At 36.6% G+C, this 20940-nt stretch overlaps 1 protein-coding gene across 1 annotated transcript in view; it reads left to right on the top strand.

Moving 5' to 3' along the window:
• Positions 1–1161: 1161 nt before the first annotated feature.
• CSRNP3 (cysteine and serine rich nuclear protein 3) overlaps positions 1162–20940 on the top strand; it is an 88165-nt gene continuing 68386 nt past the window's right edge. Inside the window, 3 exon segments of the mRNA XM_073904922.1 lie at positions 1162–1216; positions 10158–10175; positions 17379–17549. Coding sequence (XP_073761023.1) covers positions 1162–1216; positions 10158–10175; positions 17379–17549 — 244 coding nt within the window.

Here is a 20940-nt window from a genome sequence, read left to right as displayed (position 1 = left end):
CTTTTATTTTATAGATATTCACTCACCAATGGAGAAAAACAAATTAGTTTAATTTTCAAAAGAAGAATGGTTAATTTTGTGATGATCCATATATCCATTGATTTACCATTTAGAAAAGAATGTGTGCCTTCATGTATATTTATAAAAATATGTACATATATGACCTTCTGTATCTAGAAAATAACCACTTCTTTGGTTTATGAGCAATAGAGAAGTTTATGTTTTAAATAGAGAGATTGCTGTGTGTAGGAAGACAAGGGAAGAAATAACTCTAGCAAATAATAGCACAACACTGAACATCTTTGCCAAAGACAGACAAGCATTACTGCTACATGAATCTTTAAATTTCAACACATAGTTTAACTTTGCTCTACATTTTTACTGCTGTATTGTTTGAAAGGCATCTTGGGACCTAAATTCTTAACAATTAATTTCTTGGACACCATTTAGGATGATCGTCTTTAAGACACTAGGGCACATTTAACATTTTATAGAATTACCATAGTGACTTCATGTATTTGTACAGTAACTAAAAGATACTTATGCTTGTAAAATGCTGTTTAAACCACCACCACCACCACAACACAAAATACCCCATGTCCCTGATTATGCAGGCAATATCTATGCCAATGGGAGAGAAAATAGCTATGTTTCAAAAACAAGAGAAGTTAATGAAATTTTTAAATTGGTTTTCCACATGTATTTAAATGAAGTATTTGACTATTTGGGTTTCCTTGGTTACCATAGTTGCTGCTGACAGCTTCTTTTGGTGGGGAGGGGTGGAAAGCAGGAATCTGTTTAAAACAAAGAGTTAAAAACACTTATCCATTAATAGACACGGGGTCTGTGATGCAGGCAGCCCAGAGAAGTCCATGCCCACTCCCCAACGCCCGTTCCATCCCTCCGGTGATTCAGGTATTCGGGAACAACTGCAGTTCCACACTTCCTTACCCAGCATTCCGTTTCAGCTGCTGGAGGGCTGCCTGAGCCTTATGCAAATGAGACCAGCTCTGAGGCTTTGACTGCAGAAGCGAGGGCGGTGGGGGGGGGAGTGGGGGGGGCAGAAAGGAGTTCAAAGGTCACAGGGCCGGTGGAAGGCTGGATCAGTTGCCTGAAAGAAATGCACTGGGCTTCCCTGCAGCAGTGTTTTGCAGCAGTTAAATGAAGTGTGCTTTATTTCTCAGAGTGAAGATTTTACAGCGTGTGTGCCGTAGTCGTTTAAAGTGCACGCAGGTACGGTGACAGATTTCATGATGCGCCTAATTTTATTTCTATAAAAGACACTGATGAGGACTGGCTATTTTAATTCATTGTGGAAATTGGCAGGGTGTTCTCAGTTTTCAGCTTCCCTTAACTAGTTTATTAAATCTTCTTAATGTTTTTTTCAATTTGAGAAACATGGGTGTTTTGTTCCAATGGAATAATTTCATGTGAGGAAAACATTGAATTTGGGCTTCTAAATAATTCTATTTTTTGGAAAGTTTTTGAAGGCAGAGAGATGTCTGGGTTGAGACATCTAGATAAATAAATATCAAGACATAACTTTTACGGGATTTTCACATTTTTAAAAAATGTATTTTTAATTAGACCTGGGTTCATAGCCTAAGATTCTTGTGAGGTATCTGGAATTAAATAATGGAATTCTTTTGTTCATATCCCACAAGACATCATAAAGACAGTTTTAATAAGTTGTATTTTCATTTCATTTTAAGAGAGGGTTTCAATTTTGATGGTGTTCATTCTATATTTTATTGCTAAGCGCTGCATCAAAGAAAGAATTTCTTATTAGGGGTTATATTTTTTAAATGCTTCTTTAATTTTTCTAGTTGTTACTGATTTTCTTTGGGACTTTTTAGACAATGACATTTTGAACTCAACATGTTCAACTTCCTATGACTTTTCCTTTCAGTTAAGTCTGAATTGTAAAGTGATCCTCATAAATGTCACAGGCAGGACAAAAGTCTTCTTTTTCCATGCACTAAATATCACACTTTGGTAAAATGTGTGATTACATCATAGTAAAGTCTGACCTGTACAAACAAATGTGTACTCACGTTTATTGTTCATACTGCTTTTTTATTTCCAAAACATATTTTTAAATAAACTTAATTAAAGCAGCATGATCAGACTACGTTTATCCATATCATTAAAAATTTTAAATATATCAATTCAGCAGTAAAAATGTTGATGGGGAAAAAATGTTACCTAATTTGCATCAAGTGTGCATCTGTCTATATTACAGGTTGTATGTGTATGAAAATTTATGTTGGAAAGATGAAGAGACAAAATAATGTTTAGTCATGAAATTACTGCTTTATGCTTTTTTATTTGCATAAGATTTTAAAATGAATTCTATGAAGCTTACATACAAAGAGCTAATACATATTTAGATAAACTTAATTACTTTCTCTGCACTGAAAAGAGTGTTAATTTTATTATAACGATTAAGGCTTAGTAGTTTGGCAACAATATCTTTTATTTAAAAATGGGGGGTGGGGTGCATAGAGGGTGGACCAAAACAGGAGGATAGCTGTTTAAAACAGTGAAGGACAGTTATTTCAAATATTTATGAAATCCCCTTGTGGTAGTTATTTAGGGCCAGATTCTTACCATTTATCACTTTCTGGGGACATTATGACATTTATCCTGGATTCTGAGATTAATTTAGGAAAAGAAATTCATGTTTTGTGTAAGTTTTTTAAAAATGCAAAAACTGCCATTTTTTTCTAAACTCTTTTCTCTTTTGAAACTTTCAGTAATGATGGCAGCTAAAGGGTTATATTTTAAATAGTTTTCCTTCTTATGTTGAATGGAATATGCTGTCCTCTGGCCCAAACAACGTATTTGTAGACTTTTGTTTTACATATATATTAATTGTGTGTGTGTGTGTGTGTGTGTATAATTATATATCATGAAATAAATATGTATAAGTAATTTTCATATGTTATATATTATAATATATATGATATATATACACAGCCAAATAAAATCTTTCTTATGGTCAACCATATTTAATTGAACAATTTTGAAACACAAAAATTTTTATTTTACTTTTACCTCAGGTCATGCCCATAGTTTGGGTCTACTAACCTCTGTGTGTGTTCTAGGCAGAGCATAGTGAGAAGGAAGGAGCCCAGCTTAAAATTAATTTAGGCAGTGCAATACTCTTAACTTTTAAATGCAACTAGGACCAGGTAGCACATTCTGATATTGAAATAAAAACAGTATGGGCCAAAGAGGAAAGCCTGTGATGGTTCTTGGAGAAAACCTGGTAATAGACAAATATGAAATAAAGAGAATTGTGCTTCCGTAAGCCACAAGAGAGCTATATATGTCCTGCAGCAAATTTATGGCTTTGAATATCCTGGATAATTTATGTCTCTATGCAAATTCAGTCAAAACTTTGAAGTCTTTTTTGCATTAGCTTGAGCACACTACTTCCATACAAATCTCAGCAGCGTGGACATTGTAGGTTCATGGACTGGATATTTAAGTGTATATAGAAAAATGTGCTTGTGTCAATGCAGGTCAAATCAAAATTGTAAAGTAGAAGAGTAAATAGAGTAATATAAAAACAAATCATTGAAGGATATGCAGTTAGTGTACTTGAAGAAATGGTGTTATATCAGATTTCAAAGGAATCTTTAATGATTTTTCAAAAATTAATTTCCTGCTTTCTGATTACCAGTCTGTCTTTGTCATCACTCAGAACTAGAGACCATATTGTAAGCTTGGAAAAGATTTTAGGGCAAATATGTTTTACTCAGTCTAGCAGTATGGAACATAGTCTAAAATCTACAAATAACTGTTGTCATCTTAAAATCACTTGTGTAAGTTTTAGGTTGTATTATCACTGTATATGTACTTCTCCTGAACTTCTGGTTCCTATAAATAAGAGCAAAATGATGTATAATATATAAAAGGCAAATGCTCAAAATAATTGAGTATTCAAAGCAATCATATTTCTTTCTTTCTTTTAACCTGGCATTTCTTAGGAAACAAGCAAAATAAATGATTGCATTTTTAGTCACCTATTCTGGAATTTAAATAGAATTATATTCATTTTATCAAAAAGTATAATAAGATTGTAAAGTGATTTTAAAGACTTATTCCATATTATTAGACACATGGCAATGCTATAGTAATACTTTGTCTAGAACAGTTGGAAAATAATCGGTACTAAATAAACCAATTTTCCAAATAGGTGAAGTTTATAACCTTAATGGCCAGTTTTTTTAAATATTAATTGCTTTCAGGGAAGCAAAATATAGAACATATCATTCTGCTTTGTTGAGCAAGTAGAAATCAGTTTAGGCTTTTCTTCATGGCATAAGAATCATTATTCCCACCATTACATTGGACTTACTGGAAAAGGTAAAACTGCTCCTCAACTGTTCCCCAACACCAAACAGTGTTGCTATTATATGTGTTTGGTATACAATTGTATATACTTTTTATATATTTTATATGCTTTTTATAATTTTACTCTTTTCTCATGTTACTACTTGTTATTTTTTAATACAGTTAGTCATTGCTCTTTATCTGAGAATAATTTAAAAATCAAGTTAATGCACTCTGTTTTACATTAAATTCTAAATCTTTTAGGCTTTGGCAGGCAAAGGGAGGGAGATAAACATCCCTCCATACTTTAACTATATACTGAACTTCTGGTACATGCACATACACAGTATTGTAAGCACAGGGACATAAAAAATAAAATTTATCTTAGTTTTTCTTACATTCAGGCTACTGAAAACCATATTTGAAGTCCAGTTCTTGTTATACAATGAGAATCTGGCATATTACGCCATCAATAGGAACTTGAAACTGCTTTGTTTAATAGGGAAATGAGGAATCTCTAACAGGTATACCAAAGAAAACACACAGACCAATTTTTGTGTGTGTGTGTGTGGCATTTGACTAAACATTGGTGCCATATACTTATTCTTACCTACTTTGGAGGTTGTGGTCTATTTCATTCTCAAATCCTGGGGCTCTGAGATTCACTACCTCCTACTACCATGCTAGTTAGGAAGAGCTGTTGCTTGAATAATCTTTTATCTTCATGCAAGTTTATGAATCCACATATTGATGCAGAAATGTATTTAGTCATGTGCGTGTGTGGGGGGGTGCATTTTCCCTAATCACATACAAAAAATGTAAGACAGCTGAGCCATCAATCTTCATTTCTTTGAAAATTCACTAATACAAGGTATGTGTTAAGATATACAAGGTAGCTAATGCCATGCTAGCAGGCCCGGGTTCTTAGTTCACAAGTTTATTATAAAAAACACCGCATCATTCTTATGCAGTAATATCATCCTACAGGAGGGGGAAAACTTCTATTCAAAACAACTCACCAGGTTCTGACAATAACAAAGAACAACATGAGGTTGAGATTTGAGAAGGGAAATAAACTGAGTGCAGAAAAACATCATACGATTAAATTAAATGGTATCCCTGAAAATAAACAATGATTTCAAAATCACATGTAGAGGGGAGGCCTCGGTACTTATTTTTTTTAATGTTCATTAAGCTCCAGTAATTGTTTACTGCCATCTTTATCTATAGCTAAATGGAAGTTAAAGTGAGTTCATGAGGTGTTAGTGTTTACATCTTATTATCTGCAGGTTCTCAGAGAAAGCAAAGGTAACCACAAATAGCGCTCTGCCAGAAACTGGTTTCTTGACCAACAGTGTCGCTTTAGCACGAAATGCGTTGGTTCATTCTAAAGTGGTCACAGCTGTTGACGACAAGAGGCTTTGTATTTTACATGGTACATCTTTTGGTGCATGTGGGCAAGTTTTTTTTTGAATGTTAACTGTTCTCAGACACTTTGGAGTTACTGTCATCCTTCCCATTTCCAGTAGGTCAATAGGTGGTCTCATACACTGTGAAGGGCTTTGAAGATGTGAAGGAATGTTGGTTCCATGAACTTAGTGTCAAAAGATATTCTGTAAGAATGAAAGCTAGTCCAAAGTATTGGAGGGAGGGGGAGCTTCCTATTCTGGTCTTCTTTTGCCTGTTAGCATCTTAAAGAGCCTGAGAACTAGACCTCAACAAACCTGGGTAATTTTGTTTAATACAATAGTGCCTTATAAATTTAGGGCAATTCATGAACAACCAAACAACCAGGAAAATATTATGTTGTTTTCTTGATAGGTAAATGCCTTCACTATGTAGTTCCTTGGGTATGTGAGTTCAAAGTATGAAGAAGAGTGTGAAGAAGCTGAATAGGTTAGGAGCTAAGGTTTAAATTCCAACCCTGTGTCACTTCCAAGACATGGTCTGCTGCTTAGAATCCATGTGGCCTTGGACATGATACTTGGATCTGTAAGCCTCATCTTCATCTGCACAGTGGGGTACATCATCTCTATGGTTTTTATGAACATGAAATGGCATATTGCATGCCTGGCACATAATAAGAACCTTAGAAAGGATAGCTAATATTTTTCATAGGAGTTGATTCCTTGGTGCTGATAAGGCAAGTTCAGCTTAAGCCTGTAGTTACAGAGACTTTTGATGAAACATCTTAGATTTCAGCAGATGAGGAAGAGACCTGTTTTCCAAAAATAGAAACTCATGAGCAGTTTATTGGAGGTCATACCTCCCTAGTGCCATCTTCTATTCAGATGCGTCAAGTAGAGAAGGCAGTACCACAGTCATCAAAGTTCAAGCTATATGTGGCTTCATAGGTACCTTGAATCTTGCCAAGTGGAAGCACAATCTCCTTAAAAATCCTCACATACATTGTGGCAATATGTACTTTCATGAGCTCTCACTTTATATGTTTTATTGCTTTAAAAATCCTCATCAATGTGCCTTTGCTCTACTTTTTTTCCAGTTCCATGTTGACTACAACTAAGGTGTTAGTCATTCATCTCTCCTCCATCCAGAGTTCCTGTCTCATCCACAGACTATGAACTTCTCAATTATAGAGAGCTCCTGGCACATAGTAGATGCCCAAGAAGTAGTTGCTCATCCAAGCTGTAATGCAGCATAAAGAGTCTGATTCTAACAAATGAGTTAAAAGGGCTAATTTCTCTGAATCATGAAACAATCTTTGTGTCACGGGTTTACTGTTTTAAAGTTCCTCTAGATCAGAAGGATGTTTAGAAATATTGTATCAATTGATGTTATCATAAAGTTTTTCAAAAGAAACTTAGTAGCATTCCTAGAAGGGCTTTTTGATATATATACATGAATAACAAATGTTGGGTAAATTGGTGGGGAGGAGGATCATGACTCTGCTTTTGTAAAACTTGTTTGAATGGTGGAACTTCTCTAAATAGTGAGTTTCCACCTTCTGAAAAAATTGTATGAGTTTGATGTGACTTCTGTTGTGAACCAGTTTTAATCTGTGCCAGTCAAACCTTCAGTGAGACTTCAAAACCCAGGTATTTAATCTTATACTCTATATTATTTTTACTAATTACTCCTTAATGCAATTTTAGCTGCAGGTTGAAAACTTGTTCTGTGCCTTAGGTAGTAAAAATTTAGATCTTGCCTAAGGTGGTGATTCTTTTTTTTTTTTTTTTTGTAAGTTCATTTTTCTTTTTTTTTTAATGTTATGTTAATCACCATACATTACATCATTAGTTTTTGATATAGTGTTTTCCATGATTCATTGTTTGAGTATAACACCCAGTGCTCCATGCAGTACGTGCCCTCCTTAATACCCATCACCAGGCTAGCCCATCCCTCCACCCCCCTCCACTCTAGAACCCTCAGTTTGTTTCTCAGACTCCATAGTCTCTCGTGGTTCATCTCCCCCTCCGATTTCCCTCCCTTCATTTTTCCCTTCCTGCTATCTTCTTCTTCTTTTTTTTTTTTTTAACATATAATGTATTACTGGTTTCAGAGGTACAGGTCTGTGATTCAACAGTCTTACACAATTCACAGCACTCACCATAGCACATACCCTCCCCAATGTCTGTCACACAGCCGCCCCATCCCTCCCACCCCCCAGTGGTGATTCATTTTAAAGAATGCCCAAAGTACTTTTTTCTACTTATTCCAATTTTTTAAATCTCCTTTATTTTTTGCACAGTGTCTTTGGCAGGATCACGGTGCTTGGATGGGTATGGTCTTAAAGCGTGGCCGTATATTACCCTGATGTCCACTTTAGAGTACTTTATGAGGAAAATGTTTTCAAGGTTTCTTTCCCTTTGGACTATTCTGATGATTCTTCTGAAGTAAAAGGATATCATATCCCTTAAATACCCTTTGATCTACACTGGCTAGTCTACTTTATTATTTAATCAGAAGCTTTCTAAAAGACTGAAGAGAAACTTCTTAAGTGCTAGGGAGAAAAAAAAATGTCTTTCAGTGTTACTGTAATAATTCTAAATTCTTCTACGTATGTGAGGTCTTTTTCCCCCCCTTAATGCAGTAAGTCTTGCTGTTCATCCAAGGAATTAGGCTAAGTACTGTTCTTTAGTCTTAATAGCAAGCACATAAAATAAATTTTTCATTGGCATTTTTCTTAGAGTAGGAAAAATAGGCTTACAATGGACACTTGATCAATTTTCAATAGTTTTAAAAGCCTAATCATGTTCTTGGTTAGTTTTCTCTGCTCTTGCTATGTAAAAGAGTTAACCTGGAAGTTAACTTTAGGGAAGGACTTGGGCTTCTAGTTCACATGTATTCTAGGATGCCATCTTGCCAAATACCAACTAGTGATCAATGTTTAGGGTTAAGAGGCATTTAAAAAACAAGTTCTGTCTTTCTTATACTGGTACTAATCTTAATGGCAGGTAATGTGGAAAGCTTCTTGGGGTCCTCCCAACCAGAGAGGGTCATAAAGAACACTTTTTCCATTAGTAATGGTGGAGGAGCCTTTCATCAGCAAGGTCTTTATCAGCAAAGTGTAAGTCAATTTAGCCCTTGGCATTTGCGTACAGTAAGGGAAGTGGGTATGGACAATTAAGAGGCACCCACCTTTGATAGAGGCCATGGCTATTATCATTTACTGCCAGGTAGTGGGAAATGCATTGCACAGAGCCTATTTTTACCAGTTATGTCTGCCCCTTATTTTAACAGAAGTGGAAATTGAGACCCAAGGAGGTAATCCTCTTACTTAAAATTAGGCCACTTGTTAGTAGCTGATCCAGGATTAGACTCCAAATTGATGACCATTCATTTACTGAGCAAGCAGTGAAGTACATATTCAGTCCCTGAGGAACCTTACGGTCAAGTGTGAGAAAATGGCAGGTAAGCTAGCAATTACGATACAGTTTGATAAGTACCACGTGCTGTGAATGCAGAGAAGTCACTTAACCTACAGTGTAGTGCTGGTCATGGAATACTTTTCAGAGAAAGTTTGGATCAGATCTCTTGGGAAAGTGATCTAGATTTCTGAAATCTCGGTTTCCTTTGTTAAAATTACCTTGCAGGATTGGGAGAACAATCGAATAGAGAGAATAGGTACAAAGGGGCTAGCCATAGTAGGTGCTCACTAAAAGCTAACTGGTATTATAAATGGAACAAGGCAGTCTACCTTTTAGGAAAGACAGATGATGTTTGGGGGAAATTGTAATGCAACCTAGAACCATTCACCAAGCTGCAAAGTTCCAGAGAAAGTCAGTTTGGAGTAGTTTTAGAGTAGTAGGTGGTAGCCAAGAGAACAGTGAAGAAAAGAACCCCGAAAATTGGTATGGAATGTCCCCTTGAGATTCAGTAGGCCCCTTAGCACAGATGGCAGGAGGAACTGAGAGACCTGGAAGGACCCCTGCCCTCGGAAGTGGATGACCCTGGTGGTAAAAGCGATAGGAGGCAACAGATTCTCAAACTTCTTTGATACCTTGAACTAATGTGTTCACAATGAATCATTTCTCCAGGTTCTGCATAACCACCGAAGCTGGAGAAATGTTATAAATCACCAGAGGAGAGGTCCTTAACCACAGAGTCCATGGGTAGATGGCATGCATTTGTGCTTATGTGCACTTTTTTTCTGGGGAAAGCATTCATTTCTTTCATCAAATTCGCAAGCTACAAATCAGCAAGCTGCAAACATTTTGAGATCCAAAGCACATAAAATAACTCAGACCTTTAACTCAAGGTCACAGGCAACTCTGGCACAAGAAATTCATACATAATTGGGGAACCCTGCAATCATTTCTCCAACAAAAATATTCATTAGACAGGAGTGCCCCCAGGGTTCTTGGCTTAAGCCGGCACCTGGGCAAGAGAGGTGTATTTGGCCAACTTGCGCTTCCCAGATTGGCAAGCCACCAGCAGCATTTTTCACATTGGTGGTGCCCCATGGAAACACCTTGCAGGATTTTACCTTGTGAAATCATTGCCAAATCCCTATCCTCTTGGCGGCAGATATGTTCATTTCTTGCCAAATGGGTTAAAACAGAAATGGTCCTAGTATTGTGGAAGAAGATAGCCCCTCTTTTTTTTTTTTAATAAGAGAAATGCATAGTTCTGAGAATGTGTGGAGTGATGTGTTCAAGGCATAACATCTGATGCCAACTTTTTTAAAATAAGAATTTTCTTATTCAGCAGAAACTTTAGTCCATAATCAGTGTTTGATTAACAGAATAGTGTCAGGGCAGTAGTAATGTCAGTGTTTAGGGCGAACATCACAGATTACAGATTACTTAAACTCATGGCTTAAAAAAATCGGGGATGAGGGACGCCTGGGTGGCTCAGTTGGTTAAGCATCTGCCTTCGGCTCAAGTCATAATCTCGGGGTCCTGGGATCGAGTCCCACATCGGGCTCCCTGCTCAGCGGGGAGCCTGCTTCTCCCTCTGTCTGCTGCTCCCCCTGCTTGTACTCTCTCTCTCTCTCTCTGACAAATAAATAAATAAATAAAAACCTTTTAAAAAATAAATAAATAAAAATTAAAAAATCAGGGATGAAAAGGATTTGATACAAACTAACTTGATTAAAATCATATCCTGATAGTTAGGAACACATCTAGATAACTAAAGATATCCCACCAAAGAATTCAAAATAACAGAGTATGATTTTTCTTAGCTAATCTCTGCTTTCTTAAATATTGGAATAAAACCTATACACCATTAATTGAGCAACTGTCCTCTTCATCTTCTATCTGGCCCAGCAACAATCTGGCTGATGAAGTGTGACATTGTGAATAATCTTGCTTTTGCCAGCTAGGCTTTTCCCACCTGCTATCACAGATGAGCCACACACCAGTATTTTTGTCAACCTGTTTGCAATGCTGCTCAGCTCATCATTAATTTGGTGAAGCAACTAGAAGAAACATCAAAACTGCTTTCCATTCTGAAAGAAAATAAAAAAAAGTAAGCTTCTTTTTCTATGCAACTTAATCCTCACACTGGTGTTTCCTGGGCCCCAGGCCCATCATTGATTGAAGCCAGCAGCCTCACCTTATCAAAGTCATTGGAGTAGAATTTTATCATAGTTTCTTAGCTTTTTGTGCTTATTGGAAGAATTTGATGAGATCATAAAATAAATGATTTTGTTCTTTGATAAATCATGAAGAAATGTCCTCCCTGTCATGTTGTAATGCAAGGTAACATGCCCCTTGATGTATGCCACATCACCAAGACAGCAAGTGTCCTTGTGAATGACCCTTGCAGTTAAAGATGAGCCTCACTTGAGGTAACTACAAAACTAGCAAGGAAGCAATGCAGAGGATAAACCCAGGCCCCCAGGAAAAAGTGAACAGAGGGGTTCCAGGTGCTGCATCTTTTTTTTCCTAAGAGAGTACCCTGTAAGGCTTCTGGTCTCAGCAGCCTCCATGGAATAAGGACCTACCAGGTCAGATGAACTGGGAACTCACAGCTCACCACTCTTTTCTTTTTCTTTTTTTTTCACCAGGCCAGGGAAGAGACAGCATCTCACTAAAAAGACCTCCTCATTCTCATAGAAAGAAATTCTTGCCATGCCAAAATTACTTCCTTTTCAATTCATTTCTTCCTGCACCAGTGATAGGCCAGACCTGCTCTTAACCTATTAACCACTACCCACCTCCTCACCTTTTTTTTTCAGTTGCTTGATAAACTCATTATTCACCCTAATGACCTTTCAAGTTTTACTTACTGAGTTTCATCTGATTGGTAAAGGGCAGAAATATTCATGTATGGTAGTTCCAGTTGGTGGGTGGCATTTCTTATTTAGATGTTTTTGTTCATTTCATAGTCATTCTTCTTTCTCCTCAAGAGCTATGAGCACCCCTTAGGGTTGTCAGCAGAAATGCAGGATGCCCAGTTACATTTGAATTCCGGATAGACAACAAATAATAAGTACAGATATATCTTGAAGGTGATTTGTTTTTTTAACTAAAATTCGAATGTAACTAATTGTCCTATATTTTTATTTGCTAAACCTGGCAACCCTGAAGTGGTTCTGCAAATCAGATCACTCACTCCTCAGAATTTGGGGACCAGTGATACTCTTAAGGCATATTTTCTGTGGTCATTTCCTTATAGTACATAGCAAAGCATTATGAGATCAGGACGGAATGAAAGGAGCAAACAGGATTAAACAGTCGGTGAATATAAGTGGGAGAGTAAGAACTCAATGAGCTACCTGTGACAGCTATGAAATTTTTACGCTGTCAGAAGAGAGTGATATGAACAAGATCCCAACAAATACCCAAAGTTAGCTTCCGCCATTCTTCCAAATGCATTAAAATGTACATTTCTATCCAGCTTCTTGATTTGGCACACTTAACGAAGCTCTCCCACTTACTTCAGTCTGCATCCTTCTGGCTTCTGATATTTTTTTCCAGAAATACATTAAACAAAAGAATTGCACTTATAACCATAGAACATCTAGTGTAGTTCATCGACATTTTTTTGTGTGTGTGTGGAGAGATTTGAAAACATTTATACTTCTTTACTACTTTTTCATTAAATGTGCCCAGAGGCTTCTGAGCAATGGTTACATCTAATAAAAATTTGAGAGCAGTAGTGTATGTTAGTCAAGAATAGTGGATATCCAAGACCACAAGATGCTTATTAGAGTTTTATAACAAAGTGGTTATTAATTAAACGTGGCAAAAGGAAGCGTATGAGGGTTCAGGGAGAGGGGAAGCTGTCCAAGTGGTGAATTTATAGACTATATTAATAAATGAAAAAATAAGATAAATCAGTGTTAGACAAGGAGAAAACACTGGCTTTGAAATGCCGTTGAACTTATTGAGGCCTCTGAGTGAGATTCTCTGGAGTAGTACCTGAGAGTGTGGCTCTTTGCCTTCTGGCCATGCAGCTGAGTGATCAAAGGGCTGACCTCTGACCCAAGATGGGCTAAACTGTTACTTACTCCTTGGAACATTAAACTTGAACTGTGAGACATGGAGAGAAGTTCCTGGGCTTAAACCCGGTAACAGTGGTGCTCTAGACGAAAGATCAAGGAATTTCTACAGTCGTAATCCTAGAAGATGTCCTTATTCCTGCATTCCTTTAATTTTGGATTTCAGCTTGATCTTAGATTGCATGAACTAGTTCAGTATTTTTCCAACAGATGTCTGTGTGCTTAAGTTAGCTAGAATTTGCTTTTGGGTTGCTTGCAAGCAAAAAAAAAAAAAAAAAAATTGTATGACGTTTTGAGGTCAATTTCATCTTTCATTTTGATTCTCATTCAATCAAAAATGCCAGATATTTTGTTAGTCAGGAGGGATAGAGTGGTGAATGAGATGAACATGATTGTTTCATGGAGCTTTCAGACTAGCAGAGAAAGCAGACACTGATAAAGTAGATGAAGTATAGAAATGGAAGGGTTTTTTTATTCATTCATCAACAGACATTTATTAAGCACCTATAATCTGTAAGGCGCTATTCTAGACTGTCGGTACATCAGTAAAGAAGACAAAGATCCCTGCCGTTGTATCTCTTAGCAGGGGATGAACACGGTAAGCCGTAAACATCGAAGTATATAAATAAATAACATGGACTTAGAAGATGGTAAGTGCTATGGGAAAACAAATTAGAAAGGAGATCGGAAGGAATGGTATATCAGAAGGCCGGGAGGCCAGAGAGAAACGGCAGGTTGGAGAAACTGAAAGATTATTAGAGTTAAAATAGTGACAAGGCAGTGGCTCAAAATGAAAATGAAGAGGTTAGCCAAAGTAGATTGTTAAGGACTTTATAAGCCATTGGGAGGATTTTGGACTCATCCTAAGACAATCCAAAGCCACTTAAGAGTTTTAAGCTATAGACTGACATGATCAGATTTGCATTTTAGATTTATCATTCTGCCTGCAACCTGGAAAACACACTGAAAGCAAACAGTAGTGGATGGGAGAGAATAATTGGGAAGCTCTTGTCCTAGTCCAAATGAGAAATGGTGATGCTCTTGACTAGCATATGTTTCATGAATTGGAAAACAGTAGCTGTGTTAAAATGGCTGTTATTGAGGCTTAGACTTTCAGCTTCTCATATTTAGAACAAATTAATGCCTGTCTAGATTTATCTTCTGTTCTTTGGGCTTTGATGCTATATAAAACCAATCTGAAACGCTGACCACTTTTTCACTGGCTTCATATCCATGAAGTTGAATTATGCCTCATCTTTAGGAACAAAAATATGGCAAGTGGATATTTAAGGGGCCGTGGCAGCCGTAAGACAGGCATTCATTCTACTCGCTTGCATCTGTACCTAACTAGCCATGTACCGTCATCCTCAGATTCTGAGAGAACCAGGGCAGGGTACATGCAAACCAGGAATACACAACTCCTTCATCAACAGGGCCTTCCCCTAAATTCTCATATCCTTTTCCTCCCTGGTGAGATAGTGTAGATGATGTAGGAGAAAACCACATGCTCTTTTTACCACCCCACCATTGGGTTTAGACGAGGGGTTACATTCCCGTAAGCAGTGGGTCGTTTCACCCTGCTAATTTGTTGTGACTTCTTGTTACACGCATGTAGTATTTTTTAAAGGCAATGCAACTAAACAAGTGTTACACTTGCTTCCTGCACTTAACAATACTGGTTAAGTTCGGCACTTAACCAGCATCATGGGTGGCATATGTTAAGGTTATGCCCCTCTGTAATTATTTGAAATTTCAATTTCCAGCTTACATACTAATCCCAAACTAAGCGGTCAGACGTTTCTTCTTGCCTTCGAGCTGTGTCTAGCTCAGGCTCTCTCAGTCTCAAAGATGAGACAGAAATTGTATCTAACCTTCAACTCCTTTGCTTGCCAGTCCCAAATATAACAGCAAAAAGAAAGAGAGACTTTTCAATGTCCTTATCATCCCTCCAAAACTTTCCCCTCTCATTTCTGAAGAGACGAGTACCTAGTACCACTTTTTACCATATTGGAACATGGTTCCCTGCGGTCCAATTGAGTGTCCTTGGTTCTTGAGACATCTGCCTTTCCTAAGGAAGCTGGGACGAGGAAATGGAGCTTAGGGATATGGTTTTTAACTGTTCCCATTGCAATACCTTATTATAAAAATGTACTTTTTAAACATGGGTTCCCATCTTGTATTACTTTTTGTCTTGGAGTCCCTCATGCATTACTTTGCATCTTGTTTGAAGTGAACCATTTTAAAATTTATATCCTCTCCTACTTTTATTGCAAGAACTTTATTTAAAATATCTTTTTTTTTCCTCTTGCCCTGCTCAGATATGCATGAACATTTTATGCATTTCACACTCTTTAAGATAGAGAAAATAATATGCTAATTTGAATAGCGGTAAAATCAGAGTCAGAAGAGAGATTTTATTCTCAGAGAGTGGACAGTGCAGCATCTTCTTAGGGCTATCAGTTATCTCCATTGTTAATATAAATCACGCAAAAGACATGGATTGGTAAAACAAGGCAGTAGGAGTACTCTCAGTTGGATGGAGCCAGCACAGTGGATGTGTGCTCGTCGAGGACAGGTAACCTGTTCTACTCCATTTCCTATCACCTGCTCCACCCAAGGAGTCATGCATATATACATACCAGTTACTGAACATGTAGTTAGATGAGTAAATTGAAATAATGATAAATACTTATGAGACATCTAATACTATACTTAATTTTACACAAGGGATAGTGAAAGAAGAGATTTTGACTAGGTTTTAAGACTGGGTTATGTCACTCTAGGGCAGGTATGGGGACACCCCCAAGGAAAGAAGTACCTAGGAAGGGAGCTGCTGGAGAGAAGACTAGAATTCAGACAAGTGGTCCTCCAATTTGAGTATGCAGAGTGCTAGGCCCTGCCTCCTGGGAGTTTCCGATCCAGTAGACCTGAAGTGGGGCTCGAGAATTTGCGTTTCTCACAATTTCCCTCCCAGGTGATGCTGCTGCTGCTAATCCAAGTAGCCCACTTACAAACCAGAGAATTAGACCTTGGAGAGCTGGCTCCGCTGAAGGGACCTGGACAGGCTGCTTGCTGTGTGATCTGCACAGAAAAGGGGTGATTTCAGACATGTCTGAGGGCAGTATCGAGAATAGTTTTAAGTCTTGCCTCCTCTCGATCAACAGGACCGATGGCTACACTCTGGCAAGAAAAGGAGAGGATGGTTTTACAAACTCAAATGAGAGTTAAAATCAGCTGACATAAATAAGATGGAAGATGGGATACATGGAGTCAACTTAGTAATACTTTCAGCGAAGTTAACCTAATTTAGCAATGTAAGACCATGTACGTATATATCTAAGCTAATTTATATATAGGTTATTCCCCGAAATATCCTTACACTGCAAGGAAAGTTGATGCTCTTTAGCTGACTGTGCAGACGTCAAGGTAAATGGGAAAGGTGGAGAAAGGGCAGCCCAAGGAGAGAGAAAAGCCCATTCATCCTAGAGAAAGCATTTAGGAGAAACCACTCCCACCCTTCCCCCTTCCCACTCAGCGCTGTCTCTCAGGTAAATAACCTTAGAAGTTTCTGAAACCGTGGCAAGGGCTTCAATAGCCAGGGGTCCTGGGAACACATCTCATCTTATTGCAGTATTGAAATGGAAACTACCTAAAATTTAGAACTGATTTCATAGGCTTTGTTGTGTTCAGCTAATTAGGTTCTTGCATTTTAAAACTCGACTCTGAGGTTTTCGCATACTTATCTGTGTTTCTTCCACATGAATTTTGTATAAGGCAGGAATCATTTAGGACTCTGGGTGACGTTGGCATCTTTTTCATTATAGAACTTCATGACTCAGGTGGATTTTCTCAATTTACCAACAAAAAAGGAATAGAGATATTACATTAAAATGAACTGTGTCTTTAACAAAATGATCCATTTTGGTAACCAAATGGCCAGTTGCTCGTATTTAATTTAATTTTTGTTAATTTGAAAATATTACAAAAAGTAAACGTGCTTAGTGATCCTTCCAAGGAAAGGCTCAGCTCATGTTTAATAAAACCACATAAAATGACTCTGGAGACCTTGGCTACACATCTAGCGGTCAAATATTTCAATGCTTCGTTGCTCTCGTTCCTTTTACAGGTACATGTGACAGCGCTGCAGCTATGAGCGGAATTTTAAAGAGGAAGTTTGAAGAAGTTGACGGCTCCTCACCCTGCTCTTCTGTTCGGGAATCAGATGATGAAGTTTCCAGCAGTGAAAGTGCTGACAGTGGGGACAGTGTCAATCCATCCACCTCGAATCATTTTCCCCGTGAGTACGGAAACCATACCTGAAGCTGCTTGTCCGGTTCTGCAGAGAAAATAATTGTGTTATCTTGGTCATTTTTTAAAACCTTTATTACTAGTTTTGTTTTGTTTTTGTAATTGACTACAAACAAGGCATGATTAAGTAAAAATGAAATCTCTTTGAGGTAGGGGTAGATTCTTCTATTTGGATTGCTTTTGGCAGTGGATTATTTGACAGTGTTAATCAACTGACTCAATGAAAACAATGATATTTTATTATTATTAATTTTAAGGAAGCACCCTACTGAGAGTAGATAGAGAAAGACAAGTCCAGGCACAAAAATGTATCCTCCCATAGCTGAAATGATATTCGGGGGGGGCGGGGCGGAGAAAATGGATGTATTTGGGAGTGGAAGGTCTAGGTTATGATGAGAAAGAGCTTGCCAGCATAAAGAGATGAGAAAGCTGCAAAACTCTCCCAAGTGGTCAAGTGCATGCAGTTTATACTTTTTTCCGCCCATTCTTTTATCCTTCATCCTCAAGAATAATATGTAAAGCCCACAAAGAAAAAAAGAGTGTATGCCTTCTCAATGATTCCTTTTTCTGCCACACTGTAACGTGAGCCCTTCCTGTCATGAAAAGTATTGTGAAGATTGCAGGACTGATGAGAAAAATTCTTAAAGTAATACAATCTACAGGTTAAAAGGAACTGACTAGTAATAGCTAAAAGATCTTCTTATATTTATGTTTCCAACAGGAAGATTTTACTATATCATGATACCACGGTAGATAACTAGTCTTAGTTTTTCCAGTTTTCAATTAAGTGGCTATATTTTATTAATAGATGGTCTATCAAATAGAATTTACTTTGGAAATGGGACAACCCAGAAAACCAAAAGAACTAACAATAGTTTTAAGTGGGTAATAAGAATCTCAATAAAACTGTTGAGTATGAAACAAACACACTAAAATCAAAAGCATTGCCTTAAACAGGCAAAACTAATAGAAAATATAATGAAAGGGCAATTACAATGATCATAGCAGATAAAAAAACCATAAAATATTCAGGGACAAGGTTGTTGTGTAATGTAGGGGATCTGCAAATACACTTACATATGTCATGATGATATGAGGCGAGGTTTTGTTTTTGATTTAAAAGAAGATGCGTTGTACCTATTTGGTCTTAATATTAATAGTGATAATAGCAACAACATGATCATCTGATGGAATTTCATGAAGATCAACAGAACAAGTGAGATAAGATACATGAAAGAACTTGGTAAAATGTTAACTACTAAGCACATGTTATATTGGAAATTATGATCATAGCTAACATTTCTTGGGTACATAAATGCTCCAATAGCTTTATATACATTATCCCTACTCTTTGCATCAATTCTGTAAGTACCACTACCTTCAATTTAAGAGGAAATACCTGAGGCTCAGAGGCTAAGCATCTTGCCCAATATCACACACGATTTGAGCCTAGGTACATATGTGTATGTGCGTGTCTCATTCCATAGTCTTCACTTTTTTCATTACCTCATGCTTCCCCTTAATTGTATAATATTGGACATATCTTTAAAATGTTGTTTATTGTGAATTATAAAAGAATTAGGTGAATTAGTAAAGAGATGAGTTATGTTTTTGGATATAAAGATAAAGTTATCAAAGCTTTCCACGTTAATTTATACATATGAGTATAATATCAATAAAATCCTCAAGGGCATTTTCTTAGAAGGCGATAGAATGATAAAAATCTATTTGGGAAAATAAGCTAATGAGAATAGAAGTATATTTTTAAAAAGAAACTATAAATGTTGAAAAGCCATTCCAGATCTCAAATCATAATAGAAAATTATATAACTTATCTTTTTTGAAACTCTGCTAGATCTAGGAAAGTATAGAAAAATCTCAACATGTTATATGTAAGAGTTTAATGTAAAAGCAAAGAGCATTACAGAGCAATGGCAAAGGGAAGAAGTATTTAATAAATGGTTGTGGTGTTAGAGTTTGAAAAAGAAGTAATTTAGATACATATCTCACAACATAAGCCAAAATACATTCCATATGGATTAAATAGATAATTTTAAAAAATCAAATTATGGGGATATTGCTTATTTATCAGACACTTGGTAGGATCATTACCTGAGCTTTGAAGTAAGAACAACAGAAAAAACTCACATTGCAAAATACTTATAATAAATACATTATTTATTATATTTAATTTAATAAAAAACATATGTAAATTTTTTAGAAAACCCCCAAAGGCATTCCACACAATAGGAAGTATGATTAGCGAACATTTGAAAACATTTAACAATAATAATAACAATTCAGACTGAAATAATCCTGATGATATTCCATTAGTATGAAATCACAGAAATTTCATCTCCATGAAATTAGCACTCCTCTCTCCAATAAAAACTACTAATACCTAAGTGCTGGTGAAAGTCACAGTATAAATCATAGGTACATACTTTGTGAGTGATGGCAGGGAAATTTAGAAAGCACTGGGTTAATATAAGAGCCATAATAATATTCACATCTATAAGTCTGTACTTCAGATAATTTACCTGAAGGGGGAAACATCAAAAACAAGGGGAAAACTACATAAGTGAAAATGTTGGTGGTTAGTACCAAAAATGGGGGTTAAAAAAAATGGGGGTTAGAGGTGGAGAAGGGAAAGATAACATGTCTCAGAGAAGGAAAATGCTTTAAGTTATGGTGACCTATACAATTTATTTTCATGATAGTTATGAAGACCTTATGACAATTATTTAAAATGCTCATGAGATAATGTTAAGAAAAATCAAACACAAAATCTTAACTTATACTGTCAGGGAAAATCTAGTATGCATAAAGGCAAGGAATGGTATGGCACCCTAAACAGTGAAAATGATTTGATTTTTTGAGGTATTAAAAAGATGGATGGCTTTTCATATTTATTAATTTAAAACAAACAAGTTTTAAATTTAAACTAAAATGATAACTGTAGTTCAAATTGTGTTTGTATATGTGGACAGCAGATTGAAATGGCGTGATCAGCTAAATCATTCAATACTGCAGCTAAGTAGTAAAAGCTTTTATGAGTTAAGTCTGACAGAAATGATTTCTCCTATTAAAGAAAATAGACCTATTTTATGATGTCCAACAAGTCATCAAAATGGGGGCACCTGGGGCTGGCTCAGTCGAGCATGCAACGCTTGATCTCGGGGTTGTGAGTTTGAGCCCCACATCGGGTGTAGAGATTACTTAAAAATAAAATCTTAAAAAAATTAAAATACATATTTAAAAAGAGAAGTTATCAAAATATTTCAGCTCGTCATTTATTATCAGTGGTAGTTGGCAATATGTTAGTTTACTAAATCGCTGATTTAACTGTATTAAATGAAATCTGACAGAGATTAATTTTT

This window comes from Callorhinus ursinus, unplaced genomic scaffold (genome assembly GCF_003265705.2).
Source record: "Callorhinus ursinus isolate GAN/ISIS: 27379988/994484 unplaced genomic scaffold, GSC_fseal_2.0 scaffold2, whole genome shotgun sequence".
Lineage (NCBI taxonomy): Eukaryota > Metazoa > Chordata > Mammalia > Carnivora > Otariidae > Callorhinus > Callorhinus ursinus.
The sequence above is the reverse complement of the archived record's forward strand: the minus strand, read 5'-3'. Positions and strand labels throughout refer to the sequence as shown.